This window comes from Heteronotia binoei, chromosome 4 (genome assembly GCF_032191835.1).
Source record: "Heteronotia binoei isolate CCM8104 ecotype False Entrance Well chromosome 4, APGP_CSIRO_Hbin_v1, whole genome shotgun sequence".
Classification (NCBI taxonomy): domain Eukaryota; kingdom Metazoa; phylum Chordata; class Lepidosauria; order Squamata; family Gekkonidae; genus Heteronotia; species Heteronotia binoei.
The window spans coordinates 147818002-147840965 of record NC_083226.1 but is presented as its reverse complement, the minus strand read 5'-3'; the positions used below and the strand labels follow the sequence as shown (position 1 = coordinate 147840965).

Here is a 22964-nt window from a genome sequence, read left to right as displayed (position 1 = left end):
ATGGTAGATAACTCACTGAAAATGTCAAGACAGTGTGCGTTTGCGATAAAAAAGGCCAACGCCATGCTGGGAATTATTAGGAAGGGAATTGAAAACAAATCAGCCAGTATCATAATGCCCCTGTATAAATCGATGGTGCGGTCTCATTTGGAGTACTGTGTGCAGTTCTGGTCGCCGCACCTCAAAAAGGATATTATAGCATTGGAGAAAGTCCAGAAAAGGGTAACTAGAAAGATTAAAGGGCTGAAACACTTTCCCTATGAAGAAAGGTTGAAACGCTTGGGGCTCTTTAGCTTGGAGAAACGTCGACTGTGGGGTGACATGATAGAGGTTTACAAGATAATGCATGGCATGGAGAAAGTAGAGAGAAAAGTACTTTTCTCCCATTCTCACTATACAAGAACTCATGGGCATTCGATGAAATTGCTGAGCAGACAGGTTAAAACGGATAGAAGGAAGTACTTCTTCATCCAAAGGGTCATTAACATGTGGAATTCACTGCCACAGGAGGTGGTGGCAGCCACAAGCATAGCCACCTTCAAGAGGGGGTTAGATAAAAATATGGAACAGAGGTCCATCCGTGGCTATTAGCCACAGTGTGTGTGTATATTTTTTTTGGCCAGTGTGACACAGAGTGTTGGACTGGATGGGCCATTGGCCTGATCTAACATGGCTTCTCTTATGTTCTTATTACATTCCATTACTCTCCAGTGTGACCAGGAAATGGACCCCTTCTCCCAAAACTTAAAATAGTAATTCTCCATTTTATTTTGTGTAGAAGTGAGATGGTTGCTCAGAAGTCACACTTCTGTGTGCACAATACAAAGAACCCCCTTTTTTCAGTTACCTGAAACTCTCGATTCTCCACATGTGAAGTGTGTCCATCAGGCAGCTTCTTATCAGGGTAGCCCTGTGTAAATAAATTTGATTGAGCTTCTGGTTAACCCAGTTTCTTGAGTATTCCTCTCCCCACATACTCTGCAAACATATTGTCCAGTGCCACAGCACAATATGATTGGGACAAAATTTATCTGACCTGGATGACCCAGGCTGGCCTGATCTCATCAGATCTTGAATGCTAAACAGGGTGGTAGGCCTTGGTTGGGAGACCACAAAGGAAGTCCAGGGCTGCTAGCAATGGCAAACTGCCTCTGAATGTCTCTTGCCTTGAAAACTACAGGGTTGCCATAAGTCAACTGCAACTTGACAGCACTTTCCACCACCAAAGTTTGTCACTATTCTGCACTCTCCAAGTTTTGAATTTAAAAAAACATACTAGAAGAAACAGTCTGTTAAAGATCCAGGTATGCAGTTGTGTTGGTATGAAGCAATAGAACAAAGTAGGAGTCCAGTAGCACCTTTAAGACCAGCAAAATTTTATTTAGAACGTAAGCTTTCATATGCATACACACTTCTTCAGACAAGGAATGAGGTACAATGAGCAGAGCTACATATAGCTGGTGGGCAGTGGTTAAGAATGCAAAGTGGTGCAAAATTAGAATAGTGAAATTAACAAGTTGAAAGAACATTTGGTCTGGATAGCACTTGCATGGGAAACCAATAAAAGGTAATAAAAGCTGACTGTTAATTACCCTATTGCTAGCAAGTAGGGTTAAACTAAGGATACGTTTTTTTCTTAAAAGTGGACAATGATGCCAAGTCATGTGATAATGTGGAAGTGTATTTAGTTGCTGGAATATGGATAACAGCTAACTTAAGTACACTGCCAAACCATCCCACAAGACAATGCTGATGGTCCCTTGGACAAAAGTTCTGTTGCCAAAAAAAGTTTATAAGAAGCAGGGGGGAATCCATAGTAATTGGAGTTTTGTTTAACATAAATAGAGACTGTCCAGGAAACTTGAGTACTTTTTCTCTTGATTTCATTTTTTCCTGTTTGAAAAATTGTCTTCCAGGGCACTTAAATTATATCTCAGTTGAAGAACTGCCAGCAGGAACTTTATGACCAAATGTATAACAAAAAGAAAGAACTGGATGGCCCAGGATAACCCAATCTCATCAGGGCTTGGAAGCTAAGCAGAGTCAGCCATGGTTAGAATTTGGATGAGAGACCACCAAAGTCCAGGGCCTTATCATAAAGGAAGGCAATGACAAACCACCTCTGAAAGTCTCTTGTCTTGAAAACCTTATGGGGTTGCCATAGGTCAGTTGTAACTTGACAGCTCTTTCCACACCATCAGGAAGAACTCACTTAGAAATTGGAAATTCTGTTATGATCCTTATAATGCAATGTATTTTCTGTTTTCTGATGTGGGTTTATTATAGCATACTGCACTTTCCACCTTACATTCACATCTGTACAAAAAGGTTAAAAGGTGCTTTGGGTGTCATATGTAAAAACACCTGGGAAATGGAAGTAAATAAATCATCTACCCTCACCCAAAAACATGTATGACCTGAAGGTATACTGACTCGTCCAGTTTGATCTTTTCCTCCATGGTAAATGGATGAATGCATGGTATCACTTTGGGAATTAGCCCAGTGGAAGCATTTAAAAAGATTACTCCTGAATTTCTCATACACATTTTGAATGGAACTGTCACGGGAACAAAAGCCCTTATTGTACTAACATTGCTTAAGGTCCAGAGGTCCGTAAACAAGGGGATGCGTGAAGGATTCATCCATCAGAATTTATGAAACACTAGTTGGGCTCAGTGGAGTTTTTGTGAACACACCTGTGCTCCTTCATCAGCAACAGATGACTAGATATAGCTGAAGTATTGGTCCAGATAAAAGTAATAAAACTATGTAGAGCAAGTCAGGGTAGCTGTAGCCATATTAGCATGAAAGATTCTACATGAAATAACCAAAATTGACCAAATAAAACCTTCCTATAGGTGACTGCTACAGAAGTAACGCAATGTAAAAGTTTATCTTTCAATATACAAATAGGCAGTAAACTACATTTACTTTTTATGCAACCATTCCTTGGTCAGGTGGGTTAATCAATAATAGTGTTAGCTGCTTTCATATAGAACTTTGTGGAACTCTTATAGGCATCAGAAGACCCACACAACAGTTTTGCCCTGCATTTTCTGTGGGGAGGGCCTGTGGTTGAGGGGTAGAGCACCTGTTTTGCATGTAGAAAATTCCAGGTTCAATCCCCTTCATCATCTCCAGTTAAAAGGATCAAGTAGTAGGTGATGGGAAAGGGACCCTACAGAACCACTGCCAGACAAAGTAGACAATACTATCCTTGAGGGACCAATGGTTTGGTTCAGTATAAGGCAGCTTCATTCATTCATGTGACTCAATTTCCCTGCAACTGCCATTCCTGTTTGCCCAATGTCACCAAATGACTATGTGGTTTCCCCCCCCCCCCCCCGCAAAAAAATCTGCAATTGCTATAGTGATATAGTAATTACTCTTTTTAAGCTAGGGAAAAGTCCTCGAGTGGCACAGAGAAATGTTTGTTGTAATGGGGAAAGGCTAGGATAATAGCACCAAGGTAAGGGCAACCAGCAAAAATGCACTTTCCCACCTGCACCATGTAGAAACATGCACTGACTACAGTCTTTCAAAAAAAATTGTATAAAAACCAAAGTTGGAAAAGATGGAAGCAAAGCAGGGAAAACCTAATTTAATTATTTTCTTTTTACTATTGCTTTGATTACATAAGTCGCTTGTGAACACCTAAGAATCTTGTGAAGTTCAGAAGCCTGCAACACAATAAAAAAAGGTAAAGGTAGTCCCCCTGTGCAAGCCCCAGTCATTTCCAACTCTGGGGTGACGTCGCATCACGACGTTTTCACAGCAGACTTTTAATGGGGTGGTTTGTCATTGCCTTCCCCAATGCAACGCAATACCAGTCAACAAAAAAAAAAATCTGAATAGTAACAAGCCTCCTTGAATAACCACAGAAAGTGTTGACCATCTCATTATATACAAGCCTCAATGTTGGCCCGAATGGTGATTAAAATATGTGCCGTAGGCTGGCAGCTGAATGTCAGCTGGTGTCCTTCCAATGTCCAGCCAGCTAACAATACACTGCCATTCCACCACACACACACAGCTTCACGGCCTTCTTGTTCAGAAACTACACCTGCAGCAAGTAACAGTGCAGTAGTGACTGCTGTAGTCAAAGCAAAGCAGCCAGCTAATTCTGCACTGCCTACCAGACACAGGCAGCAAAAGTGTGAAATCCAAGTAATTCATCTGAACTGTTAAAAAGTAAATGCTTTCTTGATTAAACCGCTGATCTTCTTGATTAAATGATGAGACTTTTGGCACTTCAAAGACTAACACATATATGGTGGGATAAGCTTTCAAGAGCCAAAGCCCACTTTGTCAGATACAAGCAGGATCTGGCTTACAAAAGCATACACCACAGTACATGTGTAAGTCCTTAAAGTGAGAGCTCACTTGCAACATGTTAGTTAGTTTATTTGATTTATATCCCAGCCTCCCCGCCGAAGCAGGCTCAACATGCAATGCTGATTCTGTGAATTAGGCAGATCATGAGAAAGATGGCAGGAATGGTTGCAGTTCTTGTGGTCCTTTCTTACATGCCCTGGGAAATGCTAATTGCCACTTTGGGGTCAGTCAGCAATTTTTCTCCAGACCAGTTTGTCAAGGGATCCTGGAGGCTTTTTTCCATCTTCTGGGCATGGAGCAAGGGGGTGTATGTTTGTGGGGGTGGTATTTGTGAAGTTCCTGCATTGTGTGGGTGGGGGAGTTGGACTAAATGACACTTGAGGGCCCTTCCAACTCTGTGATTCTATGATTTTTGGAATATGAGTTTTCAAGAGTCAAAACTCCCTTCATCAGGTTGCCTTTGATCAGATAAAGTGACACAAGATTCTTATTTCATCTGCGACAGACCAGCATGGATTTATTTCCTAGACTGCCATGACAGTACTGTTCACAAGGTGGCGCTCTTCCATTACTTTTTGGGCACTATCGAATGCAACCCTGTGGAGTGCAGCTAGTGACTGTTATACCCAAACAGCCAGCTAATACTGCACTGCCAAAGTGACACATTCTTGGGACGGCTTTCAGCGCTTGCTCCTTCCTGTAGGCAGACTTCCATCAGTGCACTTTTCAAAAGCGACCCTTCATGTATTTCAGCAGTCATAAATAAACCAGCCCATTGGTACCTGGTGTTTTTAGCTGCCATTAGCCCCCTTGGTTTAATGTTGGCTCAGAGTAATCCTTTACTTTGATCCCCCACACAAATGACTTTGGGAAAGAAATGTGGAAAGCAGTGGGAGTGAAAGTGATTGTAGTAATGAAAGCATTTGATGGTCAAATATACCTTGCACATTACCTAATACACTGTGACAAATGATGTTATACCTTCATTCATTGAAATATCTTTCTCGAAGCATCGATTGAACATATTGGCCCATTTTGCACCTGCTCAGGTGACCACAGCCTGTTCCATCATTTCCTTAATTTATTTATTTTAAAAACTCTTTAAGGAAATATTCTATTTTGAAATATATTACTTTATTCACATAAAATATATGCTGCTTCTCTGCACCCAAGATAGTTTACAACATTCTGTATTTACAATGAACAGGCCCCATCACTCTGTGATGAAAAAGATAAAACAAGTTTGCCCCCAAATCATTAATATAAATTGCATTTCTCATACCTAATAATCAAGAAAATTCTAGTTCTTTTGAGCTAGTGGTGTTTTCAGAATTGCTAGAGTTGCAATGATACTTAGGATTGATACAGGATTGTGTCCTGTGATTCCCTCTGGCTAATGGCAGAGCCTTCCTCCAGTTTCCACAAGCAGAAGTGTATCCCACTGGATACCCACATAATCTTTGGGGAGGGGCTGTGGCTCAGTGTTCAAGCATCTGCTTGGCATGCAAAAGGTCTCAAATTCAATCCTTGCCATTTCCAGTTAAAGGATCTGGGAACAGGTAATGTGAAAGACCCTGGAGACCCACTACTGGGCTGTGTAGACAACACTGACTTCGACAGACCAAAGGTCTGATTCAGTTAAGGCAGCTCCATGTGAACAGCCCCTTGTGCAGAAGGAAGCCTCTGCCATTAATGGAATCATGACCATTTGACCCACTTTTGAGTGTTCAAAGACTTTCACAGTAGAGATGCCAAAGCCTGCCTTAGTTTTGTGCCTTTAATGGATGCTTGGTGTGTGAAAACCAGCAAGTAAAATTTGAGTTTTCTGTTTTTGATTTGTGTGTGTGTGTTTTAACCAAAGCACAGAAATATACTGGCTGGCTGCTGCAGATCAAGCATCAGTTAAAAGTACAGATAAAGAGACAGCTGGCAGATGGGTGGCTCTGCTTTACATACATTAGCTCAGCATTCTTCACAACAATCACGTAACCCATAGTCAATACCCCCATGTTACAGATGGATAGGTCTGGCCTGAAGTGCAATCCTAAAGAGTTACACCATTCAAAGTCCACAGTGGATTTAGAAGGGTAGGACTGGTTTTAGGATTGTGTTGTTGATCATCTAGAAGAGAGGTGAAAGCCACTATGAAAGCCACTCACTCCTTTCCCCATTCTCCTCTTTCTCTTCATAAGCACGGAGTTTTTGCAGAAAAAGGTAAAACAATCTTGTAAAAACACACAAACACTTGCCTTGGTTAGCATTCGTAAACTTTGTTTTCTGGTCTGTCTGAGGTCCATTCCAAGAGCCTTCATGATTTTTCCCTGTAAACAAAAAGACAAGATGGAGAACACTGCTGTTTATTTTCAGACCTCAGATCTCAGCAATATAAAAGTCCATCTGTGGACTTCCTTAACAACCTGTTATGATAAATCAGATTTTTAAAAAAATTATTCAAATCTAGAGGTCACCAGTCCAGTGGCAGCTGATCAAATTTTAAGTATAGGCCTTTTGTAATATTACATAAATATACCTTCTACTTAAACTGAAATCCTATAAAAACTCACTCACTAGAGACCCACTGAACACAGTGAAGTTTACTTCTGAATAAACACACTTAGGATCAAATGGTGACTTAAACTGGGGCCTGGAGGAAAGCAAGAATTTCTTTTAGGTGGCAGTGTAACATACAATAAAGTCAGTACATGCCTCTTAAATGATGGGAAGGTTTTTATTGTGAAGGCACTGACACCCACCCATCCCCCATGACAAACTGATAGTCAGAAGGGTTGGCTAACCCCTTGTTTTCTGATCTCCAAAGGGCCTATTGATGCTTGCAATTTTAACCTACCCTCACTAAACCGAGCCAAGAGCACCCTGATAACAACCACCAGCACAATTTTCTTCCAGCATCGGCGTTCATGGACCAGAGCCCAGGTCTTGAGGTGCAATGCAGCGGCTTCTCACTGCATTGCATCTCAGGAAGCCAAGCCAACTTTTTTTTTTTTTTACCGTGCTGACACTCAGGCCAACTTCTGCGGAGCCCGGCAAAGCTATGAGGAGTCAGGCTGGACTGAAGGAAATAAGAGATTTACCCACAACACCTCTTCATCCGTCTTGACCTTGCGACCAGCAGATCTTTCTAATTTCCATTCCATCTGGGAAGATGGGATTCCTGGCTGGCTAGTTTCGCTACTTCGCTGGGGCTGAGCGTTTCCTTCCCGATCTAGTCCTTGCTGGAGTGCAAGGCACGAATCTCCCCTAGCAGCTGCTGGAGCCTGTGTGTAAGTCCCCCTTCTGTTCTTCTCCTTGAGCTATACTAAGGCGCCTTTTTCTCTTCTCCCCCGCTACATTTCCGCAGTTTCCGAAGTGGGTCCCCTACTGCGCTTCCCCCACTCCCCACTGAAGTCCCCACTGGACGGAACCATTTAAAGAGACTGAGCAAGCGGCAAGAGGCGCGGGAATCCCTGCTCCTGGCGCCCCATTGGCTGCCTGGCCCTGTGACGCGAGGAGGTTCCCTTCTTTGGCACGTGGTGGCGCGGGGCGTGGGCAGCCGGCGGGGCTGTTCCCGTGGCCTCCCTCCTTGGGCGCCGGGGGCGCTGCAAATCCCGGGCAAAGCCCCGCTCCGGCTGAATCGCGGTGGAAAGGCCGCCATTGTGTGCCGCGGGGCAGGGCGGGCTGAGCGGTTCCTAGCAGCGCCAAAGAGCGCCAGGGCGGGCGCAGAAGCGGGGAAGAGCGTGGCTCGGCCCTTCCTTAACAGATCCCGGAGAAATGGCTTTCTCTGCAGTCTGGCGGTGCGTTTCAGATGGGCGGGGGCGCTATCCAGAAAGGGCAGTCTTCGCACTTTTTAATCTTAGTTTTTTGTGGTGCTTTTTTTCCCCTCTGTGTTTCTTTTCAAGACAAGTAGATGAGGTCGTTTTCTGCATGTTCCTGTCTCGTATAATATAAAATCAAGACCACCAACAAACTCTGAAGCAGGATATATGAGATTGATTGAAGCGACAGGATCAGTGCTTTTATCCAAAAACCTTTATTGGCATAATAACTTTTTTTTAAAAAGATAGCGGTACAAATCAGCCTATATGCCAGCAAAGAAAAACAAAATACAACTATTTGTAACATTATATATCAAGGGTGACCAAACTAGAATAAGTGCATAGAATAAGTGTCAGTTGCTTGAGAGCTGTAAGACATGAACATCAGCTGTCTGAGTGCAGGCAGGCAGGAAAAGTTTTTGGGGAGAGAGGTGGAAAGAAAGCAACTTTAATTTTAAATGCATTCTCCAAGCCACTGGCTGGCTTGGCTTGGAGAAGTGATTTAAAGAGACAAATGATTTCTTCAAGGTGGTGGAAGTTTCAAGAACCACACAATATGTGTGAAAGAGCCACATGTGGCTCCCAAGCCACAGTTTGGCCACCCCTGTTATATATACTAATAATAATAGGGCGAAATGATACAACTTTGGAACAGTAATATCAAGCATTACAGTAATGAAAGGGATACAGTAAAAAGCTTAACTATCTGAAGAGGAATCATAGATGATTCCTTTGCCTTTATCATGCACATGTCGCAGTGCTGCACTGAAAGGAAAGGTCCCCTGTGCAAGCATCAGTCGTTTCCGACTGGGGTGACGTTGCTTTCACAACATTTTCACAGCAGATTTTTTATGGGGTGGTTTGCCATTGCCTTCCCCAGTCATCTGGGGAACCAAGCCAACCTTTGGGGCAAAGCAAGAACTACTTCAAATACCAATTTTCTGGCTCTGCTACATAGCAGCAAATGGCCCTGTAGTTAAACCTTATTTGGGAGAGGGTCTTTAGATTTTCCATCCTCTGGTATTCGAAAGCTGTTGGTCAGTCTAGCTAGCACAGATCCAGTTAGCTGTAACAGAAACCAAAGAACAGAGTTGGAGTCCAGTAGCACCTTTAAGACCAATGAAGTTTTATTCAGAATGTAAGCTTTTCTGTGCTAAAAGCACGGTTCATCAGACATTAATTAATAGGCATAAAGGTAAGATAAGGTGTGACATCAAGTCACAATCAACTCAGAGCAGCCCCATGGGGGGTTTAAGGCAAGAGAGGAGCAGAGGTGGTTTGTCTTTGCCTTCCTCTGCATAGCTACCCCAGTCTTCCTGTTCCGGGGTGGTTTCCATCCATGTATTAATCAGGGCAAATCTAACCTGCTCAGAGGCATAAACTTCCAAATAGCAGCACTAGGTGGCAACATCAGGGGAAACTTCAGCATCTGTGCCCTGTCGTTGGCCCTACAGAGGAATTAGTTGGCCACTGTGTAAGACAGGATGTTGGACTGATCCAGCAGGGCTCTTCTTAAGTTCTTATTCCTGCTTAACATCTGAGATCTGACAGCACAAGAACATAAGAAAAGCCATGTTGGATCAGGCCAGTGGCCCATGCAGCCCAACGCTCTTTGTCACACAGTGGCCGGAAAACACAGGTGCCATCAGGAGGTCCATCAATGGAGCCAGGACATGAGGTTATAAGGACACCCTGGAGGCTGAAGGTTATAAGGACATGAGGTTATAAGCATTGCTAAAGGCCAAAAAATATGGGCACACCTACTGATTTTCATGTGGCCTCAAACATTTAGTATGAGAAGAGCAAGAAATACTCCTTGTCCATCCCTTGCTCTGGTCATGTTATTCAAGTGCCTTATCGAAGAAAGAATAGCACTCCCAAGAACAATTCTCCTGGTGACCAATTCAGTTTAAAAGCAGTCCTGTTTTAATAATTATTAAAATTATGCTGAAGTAAATTTTGTTAAGGTAGCACTAGACTCCTGTTTTATTTGACAATTATCAGCAAGAACTCATTTACATATTAGGCCACATCCCATGATTCCAAGCCAGGTGGAACTGTGTTCCTGTGCATTCCCGCTTAAAAAAAAAAAGCCCTGGCAATAATCAAAGGACTTAAATTAGCCATTGGTTGGTGCTTAGTGTAGTTCACATCATTCTGCGTACTGTTTTTATTTGACTGAAACAGATTCCTGGAACCACTAGAAAAAAATGAATTTCATATATTTCCTCACTCTGAAAAATCCATTTGAATATTTAACTGAATATCTGTCATAAAATAAACTTAGTTTATTCATTTTATGATGCAGAAATCTTTCATTTGCAAACATTTTGCCAAAATTCATAATTAATCCAACACCAGTCCAAACCCACCAGAATGTATCCACTGAATGTGGAACAATTCTCCAAATATTCCAATAGGTTCAGAAGGTTGAACTAGCTTTTTGGCTAAGAGTTACATCAGGCCTGGCATTTTGGGGTCTCTAAACCAGGGATGTCAAACATGCGGCGCGGGGGCCAAATTAGGCCCCCAAGCAACTGGCTGTCGTCTGCTTCCTTCTCCTTCTCTCTTGCTTCCTTCTGTATCTCATCTTGCTTTGCAAGGCTTGCTCAATTGCATAGGAGCTACAAAGCAAAACCTCGATTTTCTCCATTGGCTGGTCCCCTGGAGGGAGGGAAAGAGCCAGAGCTTCCTTTGCCCCATCTCCTGGATCCCATGGGAGAAATAAAAAAAAAGCACCTTTAAGACCAACACGTGCTAATGTTTTAGGCGTGTTTTATTTTAAAAAAAATCTTTAGTTGTGTTTGTCTGTGTCCTTTAAAAAGTTTACATCTCTGCTACCTAATCTTAAATAGGTACACACATGGCCCAGCCCAACAAGGTCGCATTTAGGTCATATCCGGCTGTCATAACAAATGAGTTTGACACCCCTGCCCTAAACAATGTTGGTGCCTCTAAATTCTCACTGACTTCTAGATATCAATGTGAAAAGAATCTGCTCTGTGAATGAACAGTGAACCCACATAGGCTGCCACATAGATTTACACATAAATTGTACTTTACTCTTTATTTCCCTTCCCCTTACAAGCAGAAACGCCTGAAAATAACTAGAAGATTTTGGTCTACCAGTTCTCTGATATTCTCCAAAAAAAGCCAGACTTACAGGGAAGTCAACTCAGGGAGAGAATCTGTTTAAACTATTTTTATTTATCTATCTTTTTATTTACCTATTTATTTATTTCATCTATACTACACATTTGTGTGGAACCAAAGCAGCTTGCTTACATTGTTCTCCATTTTAACTCACAACAATCCTGTGAGGTAGGTTATGCTGAGAGTGTATGATTGGCTACAGACCACTAATGAACTTCCATGGCAGAGCAGAGATTCGAACCTGGATCTCCCATATCCCAGTCTGATACTTTATGCCTCTCTGGTTTGAATTATTTTAAGGTGAAGATTGTAGATAGGATGTGCGTGTGCTGAGTTTAATAGCACAACTCCCACTGTCAAATGACTCTTCCCCACAAGAGGTGAGACTGTCTTTTTGCATGTTTCAGTGTCCTCACATCTGCCATGGTCCTTTCACACATGCACTGGGGAATTCTGTGCATGGGACTTAATTCACAGATGTGTACAAGATCTATCAGACGAGGACTGTAGCTAGGCCTACCAGTCTGCAGAGGCCCAGAGTTCTCCTGAAATTACAGCTGATTTCCAGATGACGTAGATCAGTTTTCCTGGAGAGAATGGCAGCTTCAGAGAGCAAACTCTATGGTATACCATAGAGCTAGGAAGTCACTCTCCTGGTACTGCCACCAAATTTCTAGAAATTTCACAAGCCAGAACTGGCAACCTTAACTATAGCTCATAAACAGACTACTTAAGCCCCTCTGTATTGCTCTGGAGTACTTTACTGCTCCAGGGAGCTATTATTTGCTCTGCTGGAGGACCTTCCATGAACGAATGGGCTGCATATATGTTTTCTAATGAGGGCCATCACAGGGAAGAAAGGTTAACCCCCTTTCCCTGTGTCCAACATTTCTGATCTGACTGAAGCCTGCACTTGCTTGAGAACAAAGTTCCAAACAAAATTCCCAAAAGACATGTGAGGGACACATGGAATTTATAAGACGTGAATCAGTAGTAGGAACAGCAGCTCGGTCTGGTGGGCCAGTCCAGGCAACTCAAGTCTGCAGTCCATTCAGAGCAAACCACGAGAAGGAAGCCCAGGCTGCCGCCAGATGGGGCATGGAGATCTCCTGGAATTAGAACTGATATCCAGACTACAGAAATGACTGCTTTGAAAGGTGGCAGGTATGGCATTATACCTCACTTAGGTCCCTCTCCTCTCCAAATCCCACCCCAAGCTCTCTGGGAATTTCCCAACCCTGGGATGGCAACCTAAAAGGCCAGGCTTGTTGCTTCCTTCTGTCTATGGTATTAAATGTACTGTGGAAGTATTTATCATATTTTCTAAATTATCATCAATAATTGATGTGTAGTCAATAGTTAGTGGGAAAGAATTTGCAACTTTTAGTTTATACAAAGATCTTTATTTTTTTTTCTTCCTTTTTTCATAGTTTATAGACCAAAAAGTAGATGCTAGGAGAAGGGAAGATGGAGTTGCAGATAAATATGTTATGGATGCAGTTTTTGAAATAATGTGTTTGCTTTATACATGCAGATAGGGTGGGGGGAGAAGAGCAGATCAATAAGGTGCCCTGTTTGGGGGGCCCATATGTTGTACCTCTGCCATTGATGAGGACTGGGTTCTATAGCCAGATAAAGAATAGGGAAATTTATAAAAAGCCACACCTGCAATAATTTCTTAGGAACCAATTATTTTAATGGACAAGGTTATCTTGATCATATTAAAGCCCCACAGATTAATCTGTAATAGTTGACTCAACACTGTTCCCAAATAATGATATAAAGACAGGAATGGCCATGCTGAGTTTCTTGCACGGTGATGAAATATGCATTTCTTTGTTCTTAAAAGAATGACAATTGTTTATTATGTGGGTAGTGTACAGTTTATTATGCCCCTTAGGTTCTTGTTTCCGTGTTTTAACTACTTGGCTCTTTGTAAGTGGTGTGACACCTCAATTTAACCTTGTCGCTGAGGAACCTTAACCGGTTTTTGGAACAAAGTGGTGACAGTTTGAGGTTTGGAGAATAGGAGACTGCACACAATAGAACAGCACATATCCCTGGCCCTTGCTAACAGTGAATGCAGTGCTATGGGATGGCTGTTCTTTTTGACAGATACTGTAATGTACTGAGTGATGAGACGTGTTGAAGGCAACATGCTTTATTAGCGAGTACATCACAAAGCAAGGCAACATACCCCGGAACAAACCCTCAGTCTGGCCAGGTCCAATCCTGGCCAGTTAAACTTCCCGCCACAGATCTTGATTGGCAGAGCGTATTTTCGGAGCTACATCTGGGGACCAGTGGACTTCCACTGGTCACCTCCATAGCGTCCGCTGTGTTGTAATTTCAGGACTGAAATGCAAGACACAACACTCCTCCCCCCCCCTAAGTCTTTCAAGTAGGCTGGCACCCTGTGTTCCCAGGTTGACCTCCTCGGGGTTATTTGGGGAGTTGGAGTGACTGCCGTGGCTGGCAGGGCGGCTGGTTCCTCGTGGTGGGGTGACGCCAGAAAAGGGCTGTCCATTACCTGTTGCTGTTCTGAAATCTCCTCTCGGGGGGGGGGGTGCTCCCTCCGCTGTGGTGCTCTTTCGCCCGCATAGTCGGTGCGGCCGGCATAGGCTGGGTAGCTTCCGGGGGTGTTGCTGTTAGTACTCCCCTGCTTCCCGCTCCCCCGATCACTGTCGGTTCTTCCGGCAATGTGTGATGGAGCAGCTGGTCAATATGCCTCCTTAGGATCTGGCCCCCCTCCGACGAGACCTCGTAGGAGTGGGACCCGGTGACCCGCAGCACCCGGGCGGCTAACCACTCCGGCCCGTTTGCAAAGTTCTTTGCGTATACCGGATCCCTTGGAAAGAATCCCCTAGCGGCTTCCCTGGTTTCGGGGGAACTGCAGAGGTCCATAGCCCAGTCAGGATGCAACCTGTCTAGCCTCGTGATCAACTTCCTCCCCATTAGTAACTCGGCATGGCTTAACCCGGTGACGGGGTTGGAGGTAATTCTGTTATCAAATAGGGAGGCTCCCAGGCGGTGATCCCAATCTCCCTGTACAATGTGACCCAGGGCCTCTTTAGTGGTGCGCACCATGCGCTCTGCTTAGCCGTTGGTGGCTGGATGGAAAGGGGCGGACCGAATGTGCTGGATGAGGTACCGATTCAAGAACTCCTGGAATTCCCGGGAGGTGAAAGCGGTCCCATTGTCCATGACAAGGGTCTCGGGAATCCTATGAGTGCAAAAGACCCTTCGCAAGGCTCTGACCGCCGCCGCGGTGGAGGTTGAAGCTACAGGAATCACTTCCAACCACTTGGTGTATGCATCGACTAAGATAAAGAATATTTGTTCCTGGTATGGCCCTGCAAAGTCTAGGTGTAACCGGGACCACGGCCTCCTGTTGGACTCCCAGCGGTGGACAGGGGCACTGGGTGGATCAGGTCGGGACTCTTGGCAGGGTTGGCACCTTCGAACCCACCCTTCTATCTCCTCGTCCATCCCCGGCCACCATACATAGCTACGTGCCAGGGCCTTCATGCGCACTATCCCCGAGTGTGTTTCGTGTAGGACTTTCAGCACTTGCTTCCGCAATGGGGGGGGAACCACCACCCTGATACCCCAGAGAAGGAACCCCTTGTGCATGGACAGTTCTTCTCTGTGTGATGCGAATGCCCTGAATTCTGCGTCCAGTTTGCCCATGGGCCACCCCCTTCCCACCCAGTCTAGATTAGATAGATTAGATAATTTTATTTATATCCCGCCCTCCCCGCCGGGGCAGGCTCAGGGCGGCTAACAGTCTAAAATGCGTGCGAGGATGTGGTCTCTACCTGTGGCCCTAGCTACCTCAGCGGTGTGGAGGGGCCTCTCTGGTAGAGTCTCTATAAGCATCACATGGTGGACGGGGGCGGGATCCGGGTCCATAGAGGGCAGCGGCAGGTGGCTAAGGGCGTCCACGTGTCCCATAGCTTTGCCGGGGTGGTGGACCAGGGCATATGTGTATGAGCTGAGAAACTGGTTCCACCGCAGGATGCGCTGTGATAGAATTTGTGGTGTCTGGCAGTCTGGGGCGAGGAGGCCCAGTAGCGGGTTATGGTCCGTGGCGATCGTGAAACGCCTACCGTACAGGTAGTCGTTGAATTTATAAACACCCGCCACTATTGCCAAGACCTCCTTGTTTATCTGGGCTTAGTTGCGCTCCGCGGGGGTCAGGGTCCTCAAATAATAGGCCATGGGAACCTCCCTCCCATCCAGGAGTTGGTGCCCCAGAATGGTGCCCACCCCGTATGGGGAAGCATCGCAAGCCAGAATCACTGGTAAGGATTCGTCAAAATGGTGGAGCACATCATTGAAAACTAGGAGGTCCTTGTCTGCCTGAAAAGCGGCAGCCTGCTTCTTTTCCCAGACCCACAGGGCGTTTTTATCAAGGAGCTTATGAAGGGGTTCTGCGATGGCCGCTTTGTGGGGCAAAAATGAATGATAAAAATTTAATAATCCCAAGAAACTTTGTAACTCCATCTTGCCCGTGGGGGCCGGGGCATGGACAAAAGCCCTGGTCTTGTCGGCCGTCGGGTGGATTCCCGCGGCGTCTACTGCAAACCCCAAGAACTCTACCCTCGACACCCCGAGGGAACACTTCTCCCGCTTTACTTTAAGTCCCAGCGCCTGGAAACGGCGGAGTACCTCACGCAGACAGCTGCTGAACTCCTCAGTGTCCAGGGCAGCAATCAAAAAGTCATCAAAAAACTGTTGCAGTCCGGGAATCCTTTTGAGAATAGCAAATGGTCACAATGGTCTGGGCTTCTGAAGGCAACAAGCTTTATTAGCGAGTACATCACAAAGCAAGGCAACGCGGGCCGGGTCCCGATTATATACATACTCCGGAACAACCCTCAGTCTGGCCAGGTCCAATCCTGGCCAGTTAAACTTCCCGCCACAGATCTTGATTGGCGGAGCATATTTGCGGAGCTACATCTGGGGACCAGTAGACTTCCACTGTAAGGAAAATTAGTAAGTAAAATTTTATTTGTATCCCGCCCTCCCCCCCACAGCAGGTTCAGGGCGGCTAACAGCATTCAAAAATAAATAGTACAGTAATAAAAAATTTGAATTAACTTTAAAACATTAAAACATTAAACCAATCAATACTTAATTAGAACAATCCTAAATCTAACAATACATCTGGCGGTAACCTTATTGTTTGACGCTATCTCTGTCGGTTGGCATATCAATAGCAGATCCCTGAGCCAGACCATTTTAGCGTGTTGTACACTTATAGTTCAGCTGTTCATAAACGCTAACTTAAAGAGGGTAGTCTTGCAGGCCCTGCGGAACTGATCAAGGCTCCGCAGGGCCCGCACCTCCTCTGGGAGCTGATTCCAAAGGTATGGGGCCGCGGCAGAAAAGGCCCGTGTGCGAGTATTTCGAAGTTTAACTTCTTTTGGCCCAGGGATGGTCAGTCTATTTTTCCCTACTGACCTCAGTGCTCTCTGGGGCTCGTACGGGGAGAGACGGTCCCTCAGGTAGGTCGGTCCTCGGCCATATAGGGCTTTAAAGGTAATGACCAGCACTTTGTACTGGACCCGGTATACAATCGGCAGCCAGTGCAGTTCGCGTAGCCCCGGGCCGTATATGCTCCCATTTTGGGAGACCAAGCAACAGCCTGGCCGCCGCATTCTGCACTAGCTGCAACTTCCAGGTCCGGCACAGAGGCAGCCCCATGTAGAGGGCGTTACAGTAGTCCAGTCTTGAGGTGACCATTGCATGGATCACCGTTGCTAGGTCCCGACGCTCTAGGAAAGGTCACCTCCATAGTCACCTCCGTAGCGTTTGCTGTGTTGTAATTTCAGGACTGAAATGCAAGACACAACAGATACCATCCTGGCATGCATGTATTAAGAACAAAGAGCAGATATTGGCCCCTGTCCTCTTCCTGTCTCCATAAGAACATAAAAGAAGCCATGTTGGATCAGGCCAATGGCCCATCCAGTCCAACACTCTGTGTCACACAGTGGCCAAAAAAACCAAGTGCCATCAAGAGATCCACCAGTGGGGCTAGAAGCCCTTCCACTGTGCCCCCCCCCAAACACAAGAATATAGAGCATCACTGCCCCAGACAGAGAGTTCCAACAATAGCCACTGATGGACCTCTGCGCCATATGTTTATCCATTCCCCTCTTGAAGCTATCTATGATTGTAGCCGCCACCACCTCCTGTGGCAGTGAATTCCACATGTTAATCACCCTTTGGATGAAGAAGTACTTCCTTCTATCCATTTTAACCTGACTGCTCAGCAATTTCATTGAATGCCCACGAGTTCTTGTATTGTGAGAAAGAGAAAAAAGTACTTCTTTCTCTACTTGCTCCATCCCATGCATAATCTTGTAAACCTCTATCATGTCACCCCGCAGTTGACGTTTCTCCAAGCTAAAGAGCCCAAAGCATTTTAACCTTTCTTCATAGGGAAAGTGTTCCAAACCTTTAATCATTCTAGTTGCCCTTTTCTGCACTTTTTCCAATGCTATAATATCCTTTTTGAGATGCGGTGACCAGAATTGCACACAATATTCTAAATGAGACCGCACCATCGATTTATACAGGGGATTATGATACTGGCTGATTTGTTTTCAATTCCCTTCCTAATAATTCCCAGCATGGCGTTGGCCTTTTTTACTGCAATCGTACACTGTCTTGACATTTTCAATGAGTTATCTACCATGACCCCAAGATCTCTCTCTTGGTCAATCCAGTTCACAACCCATCAACTTGTATATGTAGCTGGGATTCTTGGCCCCAATGTGCATTACTTTGCATTTGGCCACATTGAACCACATCTGCCACGTTGACGCCCACTCACCCAGCCTCGACAGATCCCTTTGGAGTGCCTCACAATCCTCTCCGATTTTCACCACCCTGAACAATTTAGTGTCATCCGCAAACTTAATCACTTCACTGCTTACTCCCAACTCCAAATCATTAATGAACAAGTTAAAAAGCATCGGACCCAGTACTGAGCCCTGCGGCACCCCAAACTCCCTTTGCCATTAAAGGTGAGTCAGGCTAATTCTGCAGAGTCTCTTCTTGTATCCCCAAGAGACAAAGCTCTAACTGGGTAAAACTGATATTGCCCCTCCAGCACTGCTGGAGTTTCTCCAAAGAAAGTCAATGTATGCAATGGGAGCTCAGTGCTTCTTTATCCAAACTTAGTCCATTTGTTTAGGATATCAGCTGAGCTCACCCAGGACCCTATGCAACTGGAACAGTGCATTTAGTAAAGTCAAGGCAAGAATGCATGCAGCAAAGATATCTCAGACATCTGTCAAGGACAGTTATTATGCTACTTTTTGTATTCTGACACACCAGTCTTGAGTTTAGAAAGGAAAACTGACTACTATGACATCCATTATCGCCATCACTTGCCATCAATGCCCTTTTGCACCTGAAAATCATCCAGCTAGGGCAATCCCTACAAAAGAGACTAACTAGGTAGGGGGAGATCAGACACTGAGATGGAAGTGTCCCAATGAGCCTCCTGTTCTGATTCCTTTAATCTCCAGTCTACTGATCAAATTACTTGATACATGTACTGTGTAGCACATTGTTCTGGGATGTGCTAAATCAAATTCAAAACTATCTCCATGTGGAAGACCCACCACTGCTCTGATCTACAGTGCCTGCAGGAATCCCCTACTCAGTTCAGTGGTGATGCAACTTTGAGCATCCCTTCACTGAAACATCCAGAGGCTCCAGACATACAGCAGCATCCTCATGCCCATGTCAAATTTCTGGATCAAGGGCATAAGAACTGAACTTTTATGTCGCATGCAAGCACAACTGCTTCTTGTAATGAAAAGCAGCTTCAGGGAGGAGATGAGCTTAAAGATGTTTTCCTGGACTTAAGCCCTCACTGGATGATGAAAAAGTGCCATCAAGCCACAGCCAATTTATAGCAATTCCGTAGGTTTTCAAAGGAAGAAATTAATAGAGGTGGCTTGCTATTGCCCGCCTCTGCACAGCAAACTTGGACATCCTTGATAATATACCATTCAAGTATGAACCAGAGACTGGTCCAGGGCCAGCTCTGCTTAGCTTCTGATATATGATGAGATCAGGCTAGCCTGGGCCAAAAGCCCTAATTTAGTCAGTGCAATTATCTAAAACTGCACTTACTTTCAAGTAGAACTGCTTACAATTGCTCCCTAAGAACACAGAAGTATCAGGGAAGTCAATGCTTAATTCTGTCTGCATCTGTTACTTTCCCATTGCTCTCCAGCAGGGAATGAAATCTAAACTGTGTAATTGTGACCTGTCTCTAGAACTCTCCTGCTTCTTTGCTACAAATCATCCTCTCTTAAAACTGTTTTACAGTTCAAGAAGAAACTACCTAGGCTTGAGCTCTCTTTTATAGTTTGACTCCAAGTCTCAACTGCAATGACTCTTCTTGCTACTGCTGACAAACAGCACCGTTCTGTAGCTCCACATGTGGCTCTACTGGCACTAGGTGGTGCTGATTCTTTGTAATGTGTAATGTGGAACATAATACAACCACCAAAGGGAAACTCTTCAAAGTCACTGTTTGCAAATACAGATTCACTGCTCCAACAGATTTCAGTATCAAACACATAGAACACCCTTTGCCATTGCAGGAAAATTTGTAAGATGACACAACAATGAACACTGAACGTTACAATGTGTAATGAATTCCTTCCATAACAAGTATTTATAACAGTGAAATACAAGTCAGCAGACAATACTTAACCAGAAATCCATTTTAATTTAGCAGGCGTTTGAGCTGAGTACAAAAAAGTACTTTGTATGGGGACAAGTTGTCCTTCCTTGGTTTCATTCCGCTTAATCAATGAGTTCTGCTTTAACATTGGGAGGGGGGGGGTCCTCAGCCCATGTCTTAGGGGAACTGGAGCCCCTCTGTACCCTGATTCTGGGGTCCATGTCCTTGCTCAATAATTTCCGAAACATGTATTTATGAAGCCAATAAATAGAACTTTGTTTCAACTGACAGCTGAACTGTGGAAGCACCACAGCTACACACCAGCCCCTACAGTGTCTCCCTACAGAGTTGATCTGTAATGGTTGGTGAAGTCTGTTTTAATATATCTGAAGAAGTGTGCATGTGTACAAAAGCTTATACCCAGAATTAAACTTTTTTGGTCTTAAAGGTGCCACTGGACTCAAACAGAGACATAACAAGACAGGGTGGTCTGCTCCCTTTTCATAATTACCTCATATTCAGTCACTGCACAGTTATTGGTGCTGAGGACTCTATGAAGAAATGCAAACCTCCTCTTGGCATTTTAAAAGCTTTTTTTTATTTTCTTTGGACCAGCACTCCCTCCCTACCAGCAGAAATGGGGAGAGGAAAGTCCGTTCGATCCTACCTCAGGCTACCGTCTTACAAATGCCTTCTTACAAGATCTAGCAGGAAAGACAATGGAATGGTCAAGCTTCTCCCCTCTTCCCCAAGTAGGGAATACAGTTTGGAGGGCTTTAGTCTAGAACAGCTCCAGGAATAATCTCCAGGAAGGAGCTGGAGGAAACACTTCTTTGACCTGGCCTGAATGGGGTCAGTGGGAGGATGAACAGATGTGATAAAACCTCCTTGGAGGAGGAAGTAGCTCTCTCACTTTGGGATGCTGCATGCATGAGAATTCTTAACTGAGGACTACAAGCAGGGGGCCACTGACTATGTGTGCACCTGGGAGAGTGGGAGCAATCTTTAAGGTAATGAAAACTCTGTAGCGAACTAGAACATCTAAGCTAAAGAGCCTGCCCTATATTTTAACAAAAGATAAGGCATGTTTAGATAAAGGGAGAGAGAATTTGCCCTTTTACCAAGTTCTTTTGTATTCCTTGCTCAGTTTAGTGGTGCAATAAAGGTATTTTAATACCTTTTTAATAAATACTTTGTAACTTTTGATGTTGGGAGCAGTTCTCTACACCATGTAGACCACAGTCTAAGGTAAGTCAGCTAAGTCACACTATCTGCAAAGGGGAGCTAGCAGGGAGGCAGGCAGTTGGCAAGTGGCTATTTCTCCAAGGGCACAGAAGGTATTAATCTGTCCCCATGGTGACCAGGCACTGGGCAGTGGGAGACACTGAGGTAAGGCCTCTGAATAGGGAAGGAAAGCTGGGAATCTTGATCCTCCCAGTGAGAAATCCCAACAATGATCAGAAGGTGGTAGCAGGCTACCCAAGAGTGGAAGAAAAGCCCCTCCAAGGAGTTAGGAAGCCCAAGGAGGGCAGGGCAGAATAGAGTCTGCAGGCCAGAGCAGGCACGTTCTGCACAGACTCAAACACTGCTTTACTCATACACCATTTATTTATCTCATATTCATATATATTTATACATCTTGTGTGGGTGTAAGCAGTATGTTTCCCAAGACCATTAATATCATTAATATCCATTCCTCAGGGTTAAACAAACAAGGTGTTTATGGTGTGAACATAAGAGTGGAGAAATATCTGGTAGAGGTTACCAAGTGTCAAACACTTGTCAGGGATGCCCTAGGCTGATCCTGCATTGAGCAGGGGTTGGTCCAGATGGCCTGTATGGCCCCTTCCAACTCTGATTCTATGATTCTAAGATTCTTTTCAATTGACTTTTTGAACTAGTTCCCTATTGAGACATTTGGGTTTTAATACAATTTTGAATTTTTCTAAGTCACCCTTAAGTTACTCTGCCACAGCTTCACTCAGCCAGACTAACTGCTGTTTTCAGCTCTCCCTCTCACCAACTTTCCATCAGCTCCCACTAGCCACTCTTAAGTTAGGGAGAGGTGGAACCTAACCTGTCAGTCACACCAAGATGCTAAAATTGCCATAGTTGCTTACGCATTCTTCTCTTGTGCAACACTTGTGTATAGTTTGTCTGTTAGGTTTTTTTGCAAATTGATACTTATTCTGTAAATTGCTTTGGGTCCTTTTGGGGGAGAAACATGGGCTTTAAAAATGCCCCCAAAGAAAGAAAGAATAGAAATAATTGAAAAAAAGTGACAGATTAGCACAGTCTTTCCCATGAAGCATCTGACCTGTGTTCATAGCCTAAGAAGCTAGCAGCCAAGATAGGCAGTACCAAGGCTGGGACTTTGTTCTGCACGTGCTCTATTGTGCTTTTAAGGAAATATACCTCTTAAATACATATGTTACATTAACTGGGTACAAATAAGCAAGCAGATGAAGTTTTGTCCTTCACTTCTTCAGACTTTTGTCATCTTTTTGGAAAACACTTGTAACATTGGCTAATCAACCTTCTCTTCATCTGACAGATGCATCTTGTGGATTAAGCAAAGGGAGTCTAATAGGCCAAGGAGTGCTTTGGCAAAGGACAGCATTTGTATCAGTTGTCACTCTGTGCCTTGTAAATGGAGTTTTATTTGCTCAAAAACTGCAATGAAAAGAAAAGTAAAGCAGTGGAAGAATAATAGAACAAGTCGCTTCAGTATTTACATACCAAATTATTATTACCTAGAGGATGGGTTTCAATAAAAAGTTCTCTGTTACAACAAGCGTTATTACTTTATTCATGTTTATCTATTTATTTATGTTTATACCCTGCTTTGCTCCCCAATGGAGTCCCAAGGAGCTTACAACATTGTTCTCTGCACCTTCATTTTATTCTCACAACTCCTTGTGAGGCTGTTTAGGCCAAGAGAAAAATTG

General features: G+C 44.4%; 1 protein-coding gene across 1 annotated transcript in view; it reads right to left on the bottom strand.

Moving 5' to 3' along the window:
• The window catches only part of CDC20B (cell division cycle 20B), a 38251-nt gene extending 30761 nt beyond the window's left edge, over positions 1–7490 (bottom strand). The window contains exons 1-3 of the mRNA XM_060236440.1: positions 7428–7490; positions 6585–6656; positions 848–910 (exon numbers count right to left, since the gene is read on the bottom strand). Of these exons, the coding sequence (XP_060092423.1) occupies positions 848–910; positions 6585–6656; positions 7428–7490 (198 nt within the window). The remainder of the gene's footprint in view (positions 1–847; positions 911–6584; positions 6657–7427) is intronic.
• Positions 7491–22964: the final 15474 nt, after the last annotated feature.